The sequence below is a fragment of the Oncorhynchus tshawytscha genome, linkage group LG02 (genome assembly GCF_018296145.1).
Source record: "Oncorhynchus tshawytscha isolate Ot180627B linkage group LG02, Otsh_v2.0, whole genome shotgun sequence".
NCBI lineage: Eukaryota > Metazoa > Chordata > Actinopteri > Salmoniformes > Salmonidae > Oncorhynchus > Oncorhynchus tshawytscha.
In genome coordinates this window covers 16115211-16129073 of record NC_056430.1, presented here as the reverse complement: position 1 = coordinate 16129073, position 13863 = coordinate 16115211, and the positions used below count along the sequence as shown (strand labels likewise).

Here is a 13863-nt window from a genome sequence, read left to right as displayed (position 1 = left end):
GTAAAAATTGTGTAGTTACCTTGAAATAATTATTTATCATTTTCTGTTATTTACTAGATGCACAACACCCTCCCTCCGTTTACAATGAGATGATCTGACATGACGTACTTCCTCCATGACTGACATAATGCCATTTTGATCTGAAAGTACAGCGGTGTTTCATGTTGTCGCAGATGCTTTTGAGCGTAAATATTTGCTTTACATCTGCAGTGATACGTGCATGTTAGATAAGAAAACGGAGTTAAGACTTCACGTTAATTATATGATTGCTCGATTTCAGTTTTCTTAGACCACATTTCAATTTGTAGGACCAACAGTGCGATAGACGCCGTTAGCGCATTCATAGCCACATTGCTATAGCGAGGTCGTCGTCCGGTGTCGATGACACAGCTAGCTAACGTTAGCTAGCCAACCTAACAAAGGAACACTGGGAGTGGGACCGTGGTAGCCTCGTTTGCGAGAATATCTCAAACTCTATGTCGTTTAAATACAATTTGGTTTAATCAAGATAAATAGCGTCCATTTCAACATCTAAACTATTTTTTTGTTTGTTGCAAAACCTGTTTTTTCACGACTGTTTTGTACCAATCGGTTCGTGTCGTCGGGCATAGCCCTCTAAACACTTGACTATCTAACGTAAGCTTGCCAGTGCTGTGTTTTGGGCTAAGAAAAGTCGTTGTGCGTAAAAATGGCAGAGGTGTACATTCGCGTGGCCGAAGAAGAGAATGAGGAGCCCATGGAGATCCCATCCGAGGATGATGGCACGGTGTTGCTTTCTACTGTGGCAGCTCAGTTTCCAGGGGCCTGCGGCCTACGATTCAGGAGTCCAGTTTCGCAGTGCATGCGAGGGGTCCGTTTGGTGGAAGGGATTCTTCATGCACCTGAAAACGGCTGGGGCAATTTGGTCTATGTCGTCAATTATCCCAAAGGTATGGTGACGGACTTTTTACGTGTTATTTTATTAGCCACCAACTGGTGGACAAATGCATTATAATACATGTATAATAAATTATTCAAGCGTCAACTGTTCCCTAGTTATATGCATCACATGGAATGAGTATCTAGCTAGGCAAATGTCTGTAGTGTTCCAACAGCGATTGAATGAGCTGTACCACACTATTTCAGACAACAAAAGGAAAATGGACGAGATTGATGCCTCCTCGGCTGTAAAGATGAAGAGGGGTGACATGAAGACTTCAGACCTGATTGTACTGGGGTTGCCATGGAAGACATCTGAACAGGACCTGAAAGATTACTTCAGCACCTTTGGGGAAGTCATCATGGTACAGGTAAAGTATCCGATTAGCAATTTCATTCATGCTGGTCACTTGAGTGCTGTGGATCCATTTTTTTTCCCTTTTACACAGCTCTAATGTGCAAGGCCTTGCTATATCTGTGGTTCCTACTAAACTAACATTTGAGACATTTTAAAGCGGCAGTGAGCAGTTTAAACAATGACAAAGCGTTCTCTCCCATTTTGCTACGGATTGGATCTGGAGAAACATAGCCACGCTCAAATTCATAGACTGAGCAATGGATGCAAGGACTGACCATCAATGATATCAACATCATAGTTTTAACTATGTTTTGATGGTATAGTGTTTCTCTTTAACAAACATTGGAGTAAAGCTTATTTTGGGTTGTGATGCGGTATGTAACTTTAACTAAGCTCATAATGCAGTTCTTAGTTATATTCTTCATGAATCAATGGGTACATATCATTTATGTCCCAAAATGAATGTAGCAACTGTAGATTAACCCAAAATGTTTAAAGGGGAAATGTAGGTTCTAACCCCATGCTCCTACTTACAGGTGAAACGAGATGTGAAGACTGGAAACTCAAAGGGATTTGGCTTTGTGAGGTTTACTGAGTATGAAACTCAAGATAAAGTGATCTCTCAACGCCACATGATTGATGGAAGATGGTGTGACTGCAAACTCCCCAACTCCAAGGTAGGTGTTTGTATCTGTTTGGCATGTAGTAACATGGATCATTAATGGCAAGTGCTTATTTCAGACCACACAGTCCCACCACCTCCCCCTAATGCCATATATATTAATGTGCAAGACTTTTTTTCTACCTTTTGTAAAACAGCAAGGTCCAGATGAGCCCATGAGGAGCAGGAAAGTGTTTGTAGGCCGTTGCACTGAAGACATTTCCGCTGATGAGCTGCGCCAGTTCTTCATGCAGTATGGCGAGGTCACTGATGTCTTCATCCCCAAGCCCTTTCGTGCCTTTGCCTTCGTCAGCTTTGCCGATGACCAGGTTGGTGCCACTGCAAATTGAAAGGCATTGTTTTTTTTGCCATCTGCTGAATTACCCCTTTAATGTCACTGGCATATTTTTTTTTTTTCTGTCCAGGTTGCCAGTTCCCTATGTGGAGAGGACCTGATTATTAAGGGGGTCAGCGTGCACATCTCAAACGCTGAGCCAAAGCACGGCAGTAGGCAGATGATGGAGCGAGCAGGGCGGTTTGGAAATGGGTTTGGGGCTCAGGGCTTTGGTAGTAACCGCACAGGGTTAGGGAGCAGTGCCGGGAGTAATATGGCTAATTTTGGCAACTTTAGTCTGAACCCTGCCATGATGGCTGCTGCTCAAGCTGCCCTGCAGAGCAGTTGGGGAATGATGGGTATGTTGGCTAGCCAACAAGGGCAGACTGCCACCTCAGGCACCACCTCTACTGGGCAGACTAGCTCCACCAGGGATCAGAGCCAGGCCTACAGCACAGGCAACAGTAACTACGGCGCCAGCTCAGCCAGTCTAGGTTGGGGTACCGGTTCTAATTCAACAACCAGTGGCGGTGGGTTTAGCTCAGGAGGATTTGGCTCCAGTATGGAGTCCAAGTCTTCAGGGTGGGGTATGTAAGTAATAGTTTGTATGGTAAGTATTGTGAGATGTCTTTTTCCAAATCTATTTCTGGTGTTACGCGTATCTGATAGCTAAACGCTTTTGTCAAATGTTTTGTAAATTTGGAAAATCTCAAGATTTAATTTAGAAAGTGTTTGAGGTGAATTATTATTTACCAGAGTGTTCAGTTTAAGTGCTACTTTAAGTTTGTCCTGACTTATTTTCAACTGGATTCTTAAAGGCATGTATTGTGAGTTGTGATGTTTCTGAAAATGCATGAGAAATCATCCATATATATATATATATATGACAACAATCTTGCATTGGAAAGAATCTGGTTGAAACTGAAATGTTTAAGTGCAACTTTATTTGCAGTCAAGTTCAATGGAAAAACCTTCACTACAATCTCTTCTGCAGTTCACTTCTCTTCCATTTTCCCGGGAAGAAGCTCCTCTTTGGCAGCATTCTTTGGGTGATGTCAGTATCACTCTCCCTCTTCCCATCTGTAAATGCTTTGCCATCAAACAACGGCTTCACTCCGCATGTTCTAAGAGACGGTGGGTGTTTCATTTTTTATCCACTTTTTAATGGAAAGAACTGCGCAGCTGACATTTTAAGAACTCATGAGTGCGACTGAGGATGGCTTGTGGCGAAGAGTGAATCGATGAGTGAGCGAACGGAGAGAGAAAAAGAAAGCGTGAAACGGACTGGTTGTGCGATGAAAGAGCCCAATTTGACTGCTTTTGTGAGAGTGAATGGAAGCTGCAGATGCTACAAGCTCCTTCCCCCTAAAATGGACTTTCATTTAGTAGTACTTCAAGATCTTTTATTGTAGCAATTTTTCCTACCCTTATTGATCAAGTGCAGAAGTAGTACACAAATGTAGTGTGGAATGTTGTGCTGAATATTTGTCTTGCTTATATAACCTACCTGACCTGAATGCTGTATGGTGTGTGTGGTTTCTTTCCTTGTTATTGATGCTCTGTAAGTGTGAACTTGATGTGGATGACACCTGCCGAGGACACTGGGGACGTGAGTGTTGGTGTGAGAGCATGGAGTGGTGTGGTTGTCATATTTCCCAGTGTGATTCAGTGTGTTTCAAAGGTGTTTTAGACATGTCAAATAAGAGTTCTCTAATAAAACTTTGTTTTTGAATAGATATGCTTATATGAATACTGGGTACTTTTGTGACATTTGAGTTGTCGAAATCTAATTTAATTCACATATCTAGGGACCTTGGACACTGCTGACCGAGGTTTCCATCTGAACCCGGACTGGAGTCAGTGTCCTGAAGGATGAAGACTGAAGTCCTCACAGGCTTGAAATGGGGTCTCTTATATTTATGGTAACCTAAAAGGAGTCAGAATGGGGTAGTAAGTTTGGATACATTTCTAATCAGACCTGATGACAAGTATTGTTTATTTGGCTATTTTAAAATAACATTGCAGCATTGGGTAGAACTAATCTATTCTTTGGGACAAGACAATGAACAGGTTGATATTTCAGATTGTGTACACAGGATATTACAGCACATCTCAATGGTGAATGGGAACACCTGTTGCACTTCAAAATTGTATTGAACTGATGTTAATGTGTAGATCTGTAAATACATTTGGAGAAGACATTGGAACAGTGCTTACATTTCAGCCAATGAAGATAATATTGCTGTACCACTTGGAATTGTAATCAATAAATATTTTCTGCAAGTTTGGTCGAGCAGTTTATGCCGTATTAGTAAAAGTTCACATGCTATTAACTGTCTGTATAATCGAACCCATTCACTTAGTACTAGGGTAGCATGTTTTCCCTCCCTACACCATCTCTGTATTCTTCCTCTTCCCTGCAATCTTCTTCCTTGTGTCTCTCTGCTCCTGGTTGGCGCTGGCAATCTCTTCACTCTTCCTTTGTATGAAGTTAGACTACAAAAGAGAGTGTTCGTTATTTCAAACGTAGGAGACAATACCATTTCAAATACCTATGTTGCTGTGGAAAACTCCCTAATAAGGGTCCAAATATGACTGGTACCATAAGTTGTCAGGTTGGGTCCATCATAAAACAATAAAGCTTCAAGAACTGACTGTTAATCAAACCTGTGACTTAATGTTAAAATTAGCCAATACCCACCAGTGCTGTACTTCGACGAGCTGTAAGCTTCACATCCTCTACTGATACTGTGCTTCTTTTGGCATGCCTACAATTTATTATGAAACAGAAACAAATTATTAAACTTCATGGTCTTGCCTTATACTTGAAGGAACCTTTTATTCTGTTTCCAATGGACCCTGCAGAGCATTTGATGCCAATCACCCCACCTAACTGAACATTGCATAAATGAGGGACTGGAAATCATTTGTGACAGCAGGATTGTCAGTCTGAATAAACATGGATTTCATAACATCAATACAAGCTGTGTGAAGACTTTACCTTGCAAAGGCCTCCAAGTCCTTTGCAAAAATATCTAAAAAGGAAAAAAAGAAATGCTGTCAATCATCTGAAACATACAAGCAGAAAATAATGTAAAGTGGCCCCCAGATCACCGATCCTCCACCAAATTTCACAGGGGGTGCGAGACACTGGCTTGTAGGCCTCTAGGTCTCGCACCCATGATGATCTGGGGGTGCTTCAGCAAGGCTGGAATCGGGCAGATGAGTCTTTGTGAAGAACGCATTAATCAAGCCAAGTACAAGGTTGTCCTGGAAGAAAACTTTCTTCCTTCTATGACAATGTTCTACAACTCTGAGGATTGGTTTTTCCAGCAGGACAATGCTCTATACCACACAGCCAAGTCAATCAAGGTGTGGATGGAGGACCACCAGATCATGACCAGCCCCATCTCCAGACCTGAACCCCATTGAAAACCTCTGGAATGTGATCAAGAGGAAGATGGATGGTCACAAGCCATCAAACAAAACCGAGCTGCTTGAATTTTTGTGCCAGGAGTGACATAAAGTCACCCAACATCAATGTGAAAGACTGGTAGAGAGCATGAAAGCTGTGATTGAAAATCAGGGTTATTCCACCAAATATTGATTTCTGAACTCTTCCTAAATTAAAACATTAGTATGGTGTTGTTTAAAAATTAATATGAACTTATTTTCTTTGCATTATTCAAGGTCTGACAACACCGAATATTGTGTTATTTTGACCAATTGTCATTTTCCGCAAATAAATGCTCTAAATGACAATATTTTTATTTGGGAGAAATGTTGTCAGTAGTTTATAGAATAAAACAAAAATTTGAATTTTACCCAAACACATACTTATAAACAGTAAAACCAGAGAAACTGATTATTTTGCAGGGGACGCTTTTCCAGAGCTATATTTTTCACCTTATCGGCTTGGGTATTCGAACCAGTGACGCTTCGGTTACTGGCCCAACTCTATAACCGCTAGGGATTTTGACTACGTGGTATACAGCTACGACCGGAAGTTATTTTTTCGTAGCAGGTAAGGAGTATTAACATAGCAGGTTAGGGGAATTAGGTTATGGTTAGGAAAAGTGTTAGGATCAGCTAAAATGCTCTCCTAATCTGCTACGAAAAGTCACTTCCGATCCTAGCTGCACTCCATCTAGTCGCAACCTCCGCTAGGCTGCCTGACTATTTTTTAATAGCCAGTAAACCCCCCAAGACCCAAATATGTAAATAATATGTTGACAAGAATACCAAGCCTGTCATTTGGCAAGTTGGAACTCCAGTATTACCATGTTTACCAATCAAATCCATCCCACGTAGGGGCAGTTTCTGGACTGGGACAGAATAACATGTGAATTTGACTGGTGCTTGGACAGAGCAAACCCAAGGTGGAGACCGTGCACAAAGATGTTCATAACGAACTCATCAGGGTCCTCTTGTTACCAGTCATGCACAGCAATCTCCCCTTCCCTAAAGACATTATTTGTTGATGTTTGTTATTATAATACTCACCACATTGCCTGAACGTCGTTTCAGCTATTGCTGCTATAACCTGTCGACTGAATTCCTTCTGATGATCCTCACCAATGCTTTGACACAGTCTTCCCACTGTGTAGTGGACTGCTGCTTTCAGTCTCTACGGGTTTAGTGGAAACATGAGTAAATACTAGCCTTGTCCATCTTCACCTAACTGACAACACGTGCTTCCAAGACACATATATAATTGTGAATTAATAAATCAAAGGTAAAAGTTGCACCTGAAGTTTTCTTTCCTCCTCGTCCATTGCTGTTGCCATTTTCTCCCGAAAGTTCACGTTAGCTCGGCAGCTAGTAGTGGATAGCATACATAGCCTACCACACTGGTTTACTCATACACTTTTTCACCAGATGATATTCAAAACAGAAAACGAAACAATATGTACAATCGTTTCTAGAGTAGCTAGCTAATGGGCATGGAATAATCTTTACGACTAATCAAATTCCGCTAAACTTGAAAAATTGCGCGCTTAGAAAGGCGGATGGTGTCATCCAATTGAACCAATACTAGGCCTATAGCACCACCTGCTGGGCTGGAGTATTACAAAACAATGCATTCATGGTCCAGTGCTTTATTCATGTTTTTTAGTAGATTAAATGTATTGTACATAATCACGAAATCCTCAAATGTATATCATGTTGTTTTTATTCATGTTGTTAAAATGTTGACTATTTTATTTTAATTATTTTGCATACTCAAAACATACCATGAGCATGTCATATTAGTGATACATTTATAAAGAATATTTAGCAAATGTAAGTTTGAAGAAATATTGTGCAAACTTTATGGTGAAAGAAGTATCAAGCACTCCTTTTATAAATCTGCTTGCAGACTTTATCCCCACAGGTGATTTCCTATAAGAGAGAGGAAAAATGCATAACAGTTAGACCTACTAATACAAATGCCATCAATGTAGTTAAAAGATATGAGTACATGCTACATGCCAGATAGAGCTCATCTCCTTCTATCCAGTGTGTCCACCCTCTGTTCTTCTTCTCTCCCTTCTGAACACACACCAGTTTATCATTGTCCCAGTTGACCACCGTCTGTAATTAACAAGAGTACTTATCATAATGGGTTGTGTGGACCATAACTTTAAAACACCTGGGACAGCGCCAGCTTGCTTTAAATTGGCTTATAGACAGCTCTGTTACATATTGTCCTCAATGTTGCCATATTAATGACCACAGTTCAATAAGCAATAAGGAGCAAAATAACAAAAAGGGTTCTATTCATCATGATAATGATATGACGTAAATGAGAAAGTGCCGGCGCCCATAGGAACTGTAAATTGCAAGTTTCTACCTGGACTTTTCTGTTATCCATGGCTTTGGTCACCTCCTCAAACTCTTCCCCAATCTTGAATGAGACTGTGTAGTTTTTGAAGGTAGTGAATGTTTTGATGGTGAAAGAATCCCCGTCTTGCTCAATCACTTTCTGAGGTTTCAACATGTTTGCAATCTTGCGTGTTGCAAAATCAATGCCTGTAATGAAAGAAATCCTGCATGTGTTACAAATATATCCTAAGAGACTGAACATTTCCAATCCATTCTCAGTAAGAAACTGGTGAGCTAGGCTATGAATCATAATTCCAAAGTTACACATTTGAATTCTTCAGAATGTATTTCGAAAGAAGTTAAGATTCATATTATATGGAGTTATAATTCTACTGGTGAGCATGTTGAGCAAAAGAAAGAAGATAGACATTGCAATTCAATATTAGGAAGGTGTTCTTAATGTTTTGTACTCTCAATGTATATTATAATAATATATATTATAATTTAGCATTAAAACTTTAAGTTTGTTCCACCTGAGCAAGTCTGACCACAAGTCACAGACCACTATGAGGACACCAAATGCGTTTGATGAATCCTTTTTGTCTTCTTCTAATGCCTTTGACGGGGAAAGTAATCCAAAAGTAACTGAAGAATCATAAAACACAGGACGAGATGTTAAAAACTGTCCATTGTGCCAATAGATGGTATGCACTCACATGAGATTTGCCATGATGTTGACAGAGTGGCTTGGGAGTTTATTTCTTAGACTGGGTTAAGATGTCAATTTTGTGACACATCCTCAGTAGTGTGCCTTCGAATCAGTGGGTGTTTCGGCCTTTAATCATTAAACACCCTCATCAAAGGTAGCCAGCTTTAGGGTGATCAAGCCTTAGCTTGTGTCCCATGCCCAATTAAGATTTCCCACGGGACTATGCAAGGCAGGGGCGTCCTCTTCCCTGAGCCAGCCCTACAGCTGACCGCATACCTCATATGCCCTCCTCAAGTCGGAGGCATCTGAATTGGGTTCTCAGGTGGGGGTGGGGGGTCATGAAGTTATAGCCCAGCAAGGCTCCTTCCGTTTGATCCAGATCCACTGGCTGCCTCTTTCAGCTGCTTGAGAAACTGCTCTGACGGTCTGCCGCAGAGCCTGTCCATGGATTCCAAGTTCTTTCAGCAACCTGATGGTGGAAGAAGCCACGAATCCTCTGCATCCCACTTCAACTGGCCAGACTTTTGCATTCCAGCCACGCTGAGTTGCGTCTGCTGCCAACTATGTGTAACGCAGTTTCTTACGCTCGTAGGCCTCTTCAACAGAGTTTTCCCACGGGACTGTGAGCTCTATGATGTACACAGCCTTTTGTGAAGGGGACCAGAGTACCATGTCTGGCCTAAGGTTGGTAGAAGCAATCTCAGGTGGGAAAATGAGTTGCTGGCCAATATTGATAAGCATCTTCCAGTCCCGGGCCATGGCTAGGTGTCCAGTTTCTGGCTTCGTAGGAGGATGTTTGGGCCTTTTCTGTCCCTCCCAGATTAATGTTGTTGTTTTGACAGGATTGCTTGTTTTTGGAGGTAATGAATTGGTTGCACTCCTCTTGGTCTCAAGTGCTGCAGCCAGGCTAAGTAATCCGATTATGTTACAGATTTTGGGGTAGGCTAATACAAAATTTATGTTACTGATTACACTTTTGGACAGGTAACTAGTCACTGTAACATATTACATTTAGAATGTAACCCTAACCCTGCAGATGCCCCCATATGCACCACATACTAAAGAAAAAATAAACACACGCATAGAGTTCAGACAATAACAATCACATACATGTTATTATTGTTTTGAATTACTGACAGAAAAGAGAAATGAGAATTATGAAAACTTATTGATTTGAAGATATAGGCCTATCTAATTAATCAATAAAAGTGAAAAAAATCAAAGATAATCCATTTCAGTTGAATAAAACAGTACACTACCCTACCTAATGTCTGCATTAATTAATTACCAACAGATAGAGTGAGTATTGGTTAAGTGGGACACCTGGCAAAGTGTGACACTTAAGCTTTGTAATGGATATCTTTAAATGTGTACATTAACATTGCGCCTGTGTGTTAGTGAGGACGTATGTGATGATAATCATTGTGGGCGTGGCATTCCGTGTAATGACACCTGACTCTAGATGCCAAATGTTAAGGTTATAAAAAACTAAGAAAGGATATTCAGTGTCTAATGACGACCTATTTTGTAATGGGATGTCATTGTAAATCAAAATGACTGTAAATTGTTTTCTTACTACTCCCACCTTTTTAGAATATTGGCATTTTGACAGTGTCCCAGTATGCCAATCGCCTACTGTCAGAATGGGACACTCCTCTAGGCCATTTTAATGCAAAAAATATATTTCAGGGGATTATGAAATACATGTTTTCTTAATAGAAATCCATTTTCTAAATAGGATCACATGTTGCATTTCATTTTCCTCAAATCTGCTATCACCTAGCTTGCTATAAAAAGCTAGCACAGCTGCATTTTACTTAGAAAGATATTACCTAACCAACATAAAAAATCCTAGCTAGCTATATTCATAACCTTACAGGTGATGACTAAAAAAGTGTATTTAGCTGTATTTGACAATAAAACAGTCAATGAAATTGTTGAGGGGTAAGGTCTTTCTGGTTTCATTCTACAAAATGTCCATTAGAGTGTAAATGTTGAGAATGTTGAGCTGATAGATCTAGATGAAGTTCATTTTATTTATAGGCTATACAATTACATATAGGCTACATCATAGAATTAATATCAAGAATGATGATGATGATAGTAATAATTATAAATGATCATTCTTAATGTTCCACAAAAATACATAAAGCATGTTTCTATACATTTCATTTTGTATTGAAGTTTATCATAAAAATATTGAAAATACTCATATACTCTAATTTATCCTTCTTTACAATAAAGAATGAAGTGTCCCACTTTGTCAATCAAGGTGTCCCAATTTGCCAGCATTGACTTAAAAAATGTGTCCTCAGCACAATTTGTCTTTGTAGAAAAGAGCCATCCATCCTGTGTTTAATATTTCTTTCTTAAGCTGTTTAGAATATCATGTTGGGGGTTAAGACAATGGGATGATTTGGTAAGGTGTTCGGAATACACATTTTCATAACGTGTCCCACTTTACCAATACTCACCCTAATTAATTAATCAATAAATAGTCAATATTATTGTAATCAAAGTCACTTAAAGCCTAAAAACATAAGAAAATGTAAAAAGAGAACTTACCAAGAGCAACCATGTAACTTTCAAAGTTTTCATTACTAGTCATGTCCCATGTGCCACTGTAGTCGGTAGGCATGGTGGATACTTGTGTGGCCGTCTCAAACCTTCAATAGACAGCAGTTGTTAGAACGAAGAGATTTAAAGTCTCTAGGATGTCCCATGGTGTGTTAATATAGGGCGGAGGTTTGGTTTACCTCTCGTAGTTGGTTGCTTAGTTGGACAATAGAGTAGAGGAGTAGCCTGGTGGAGGGCGGAACATGACTTTTTGCACAATTATATGAGGAAATAACATTTGAGATAGGCGTCTCGAAATAGAGTAGGCTATAATGCATCAAACATATGTGCACATTCTTTAGTGTCTCTCTTTCCAACAATGTGAAAGGTGACTAGAATACATGTTATACAGTTTCATTCACATGGACGCACACCAGAGTATGATGAAAAGCCTGGTTGGATGATAATTTTCACAGTACTTAGAACTGGGAAGGATGTGTCATCAAGGCCTATCACCTCTCACTTCTTTGGCAGAATTTATTCAAAATGAATGGGCACAATGCTACATTACGCATTAGCACAGTATACCCGGAATATCATACCAAGGGATCAAATGATACATTGTAAGTGTTGGAGGTGTTAAGGTCTATTCACAGATTGGGTCTGGGTATCATTTCTATGATGACAATGAACAATAACTAGTTGGTGGCTTCTTGTGTTGTGAAAAATAATCTGATGGCGATTTCTTTACTTTTCTTTGTACTATTGATGACATGTTTTCAATTAGTAACTTATTCTAAATGAACATTAATCTAATTCTGGTCTTAGAAACCTTTTATTTGCAGTCAGATAATTAATACAATCTTTGTGGCACTCGTTCTCATCCCTCAATTGTATGTGTTAACCAGGTAAGTAAATTCAAATTTACAACGAAAAGTTTTAATTTGAAGTGTGTACCATGTCAAGTTTCTGATTGAGAGTATAAATCCCTCAGGCCTAAGTCCTCTCGATATTGCCAGCAGCCTCTTCTGAACAATCTCACTGCCTTCATTGTCTCATCCTTCATGGCTACATCCTGCTTTGTAAACATATTTTTGATAGCTGTGTCTTGTAGTTTTAATGAGGTGTGCTCCTCACAATTGTTTGGCTTTTGGCAAAAGCAATGTTTAATTTTATTTTAGCCAAGTTCATAATAAATTGATTTGATTATGATGAAAGAGAGATGGCAGTAGAGACAAGCTTTGGTCATTCCGACCCTCCTCATAGTTCAATCAGATTGGGTCATTGCATTCGTTGCAACAATATAAATGTACATTTAAAGTACGTGGGTCTTTCCACGAAAAGAGTGCTTTTTGATTCCCTTTGATATTTTAAGTAGAAATTGTGCACCAATATTGAATTTTAAAAGCTGTTTATATTAAATGAAGGCCCTTTAATATAGACCACATTGAGAATTCAATAAATCAGATTCTTAATTTGAATAAAGGCTTGCTAAAATGCCAAAATTCAGCATTTTGACATGTTCTATCACTTCTAGGAAGATTTTAACCCCCTTAATCCCGAAATTTCTCCAAGTTTCACCATCAATGTAAAGCCCTAATTATTTTGTTGCTTTGACAAAGTAATTTCAGAAGAGTATTATTTATTTCATGTGATTAGTGTATTATTTACATCTGTCCCACATTTTAAGGCCAACCCTGTTAATAAAATGTAAATCCTGTTACCCATAAATAGACAGGCAAGAAACGTTTTCGCAATACATATTTATTTAAGCTTGCAGCTGCTCCAGGCTGCAATTAGATACATGCTCCACAGAGTCATCCTTCCATAATTGATGCGGTTTCTAGGATATCACTAGCAAGCAATACTGTTGCACAGTATGGTGACTGGTGTAGTATGTAGTGACTTTAAATATCCCCTTTCCTTAATTTGGTATACTACGAAAGCAATTGGTGTTCATATCTGTTTATAAACATTAAATTCATCTGACTGTGAGTATTGAATTAACTATGAAGGGGCATATAGATTTTTCAAGCACCCAACATTTATGCTCAAATATTCCTTAGTTTGAAATCACACAGTTAAAAATAAAGAATCTGTGCAGAAAGGGCTGTGAAAGCTGTAGTTTATTTCCTTGTGTTTAAATAGTGACTACGTGTTACAGTAATTCCATTTATGTACAGTATGTAGAAAAGTGGTGTTCGGTCCCCAGATGTAAAAAAAATAACATTAGCAAATCCTTCATTCATAGCCTTTTTGAACCTCAAGTGATACGGATCAAACCACACTTTCACTTACAACAGTGGTCACCAACCTTTTCTGAGTCAAGATCACTTTCTGAGTCAAAATGCAAGCCGAGATCAACATTAACCAATTTTAAAAAGTTATGCAGCAATGAGGTTTGTGCAGTAGGCTATAGGCCCAATACATTATCACTGCATATTGGCTCTGCTTGAATTTGCCCTGCCAATGTTGTTCTTCTCAGACCATTTTGAAATAATATTGAAAAAATAGTATATGAT

At 39.3% G+C, this 13863-nt stretch overlaps 3 protein-coding genes across 3 annotated transcripts; 1 reads left to right on the top strand and 2 right to left on the bottom strand.

The window, feature by feature from the left end:
* The first annotated feature begins 112 nt into the window (after positions 1 to 112).
* tardbpb (TAR DNA binding protein b) lies at positions 113 to 4007 on the top strand. The gene is made up of 5 exons (XM_024415728.2): positions 113 to 929; positions 1126 to 1289; positions 1813 to 1953; positions 2096 to 2266; positions 2363 to 4007. Exons 1-5 carry the CDS (start codon positions 689 to 691, stop codon positions 2864 to 2866), a joined length of 1221 nt encoding a protein of 406 aa, XP_024271496.1. The 5' UTR covers positions 113 to 688; the 3' UTR covers positions 2867 to 4007.
* Positions 4008 to 4250: 243 nt separating this feature from the next.
* On the bottom strand, positions 4251 to 7330 carry cenps (centromere protein S). Its single transcript, XM_024415730.2, has 5 exons — positions 7020 to 7330; positions 6775 to 6898; positions 5273 to 5306; positions 4973 to 5039; positions 4251 to 4767 (listed from the first exon to the last, which is right to left on the bottom strand). Exons 1-5 carry the CDS (start codon positions 7104 to 7106, stop codon positions 4660 to 4662), a joined length of 420 nt encoding a protein of 139 aa, XP_024271498.1. The 5' UTR covers positions 7107 to 7330; the 3' UTR covers positions 4251 to 4659.
* A 96-nt stretch (positions 7331 to 7426) lies between these two features.
* LOC112247073 (retinoid-binding protein 7-like) lies at positions 7427 to 11508 on the bottom strand. Its single transcript, XM_024415731.2, has 4 exons — positions 11351 to 11508; positions 8105 to 8283; positions 7744 to 7845; positions 7427 to 7653 (listed from the first exon to the last, which is right to left on the bottom strand). The coding sequence occupies exons 1-4, from the start codon at positions 11421 to 11423 to the stop codon at positions 7600 to 7602; spliced, it is 408 nt and encodes a 135-aa protein (XP_024271499.1). The 5' UTR covers positions 11424 to 11508; the 3' UTR covers positions 7427 to 7599.
* Between the last annotated feature and the right edge of the window lie 2355 nt (positions 11509 to 13863).

What these genes read in the sequence shown, in the direction of transcription:
- tardbpb (XM_024415728.2), top strand. Translation starts at nt 689, where the DNA reads ATGGCAGAGGTGTACATTCGCGTGGCCGAAGAAGAGAATGAGGAGCCC. An exon ending in GGGAAGTCATCATGGTACAG is followed by an intron (nt 1,290 to 1,812) that starts GTAAAGTATCCG and finishes TCCTACTTACAG; the next exon opens with GTGAAACGAGATGTGAAGAC. An exon ending in GCAAACTCCCCAACTCCAAG is followed by an intron (nt 1,954 to 2,095) that starts GTAGGTGTTTGT and finishes TTTGTAAAACAG; the next exon opens with CAAGGTCCAGATGAGCCCAT.
- cenps (XM_024415730.2), bottom strand. Translation starts at nt 7,106, where the DNA reads ATGCTATCCACTACTAGCTGCCGAGCTAACGTGAACTTTCGGGAGAAA. An exon ending in AACGACGTTCAGGCAATGTG is followed by an intron (nt 5,307 to 6,774) that starts GTGAGTATTATA and finishes TTTCCTTTTTAG; the next exon opens with ATATTTTTGCAAAGGACTTG. An exon ending in GACTTGGAGGCCTTTGCAAG is followed by an intron (nt 5,040 to 5,272) that starts GTAAAGTCTTCA and finishes AATAAATTGTAG; the next exon opens with GCATGCCAAAAGAAGCACAG.
- LOC112247073 (XM_024415731.2), bottom strand. Translation starts at nt 11,423, where the DNA reads ATGCCTACCGACTACAGTGGCACATGGGACATGACTAGTAATGAAAAC. An exon ending in AAGTTACATGGTTGCTCTTG is followed by an intron (nt 8,284 to 11,350) that starts GTAAGTTCTCTT and finishes CTTTCATTACAG; the next exon opens with GCATTGATTTTGCAACACGC. An exon ending in TGGATAACAGAAAAGTCCAG is followed by an intron (nt 7,846 to 8,104) that starts GTAGAAACTTGC and finishes TGTTAATTACAG; the next exon opens with ACGGTGGTCAACTGGGACAA.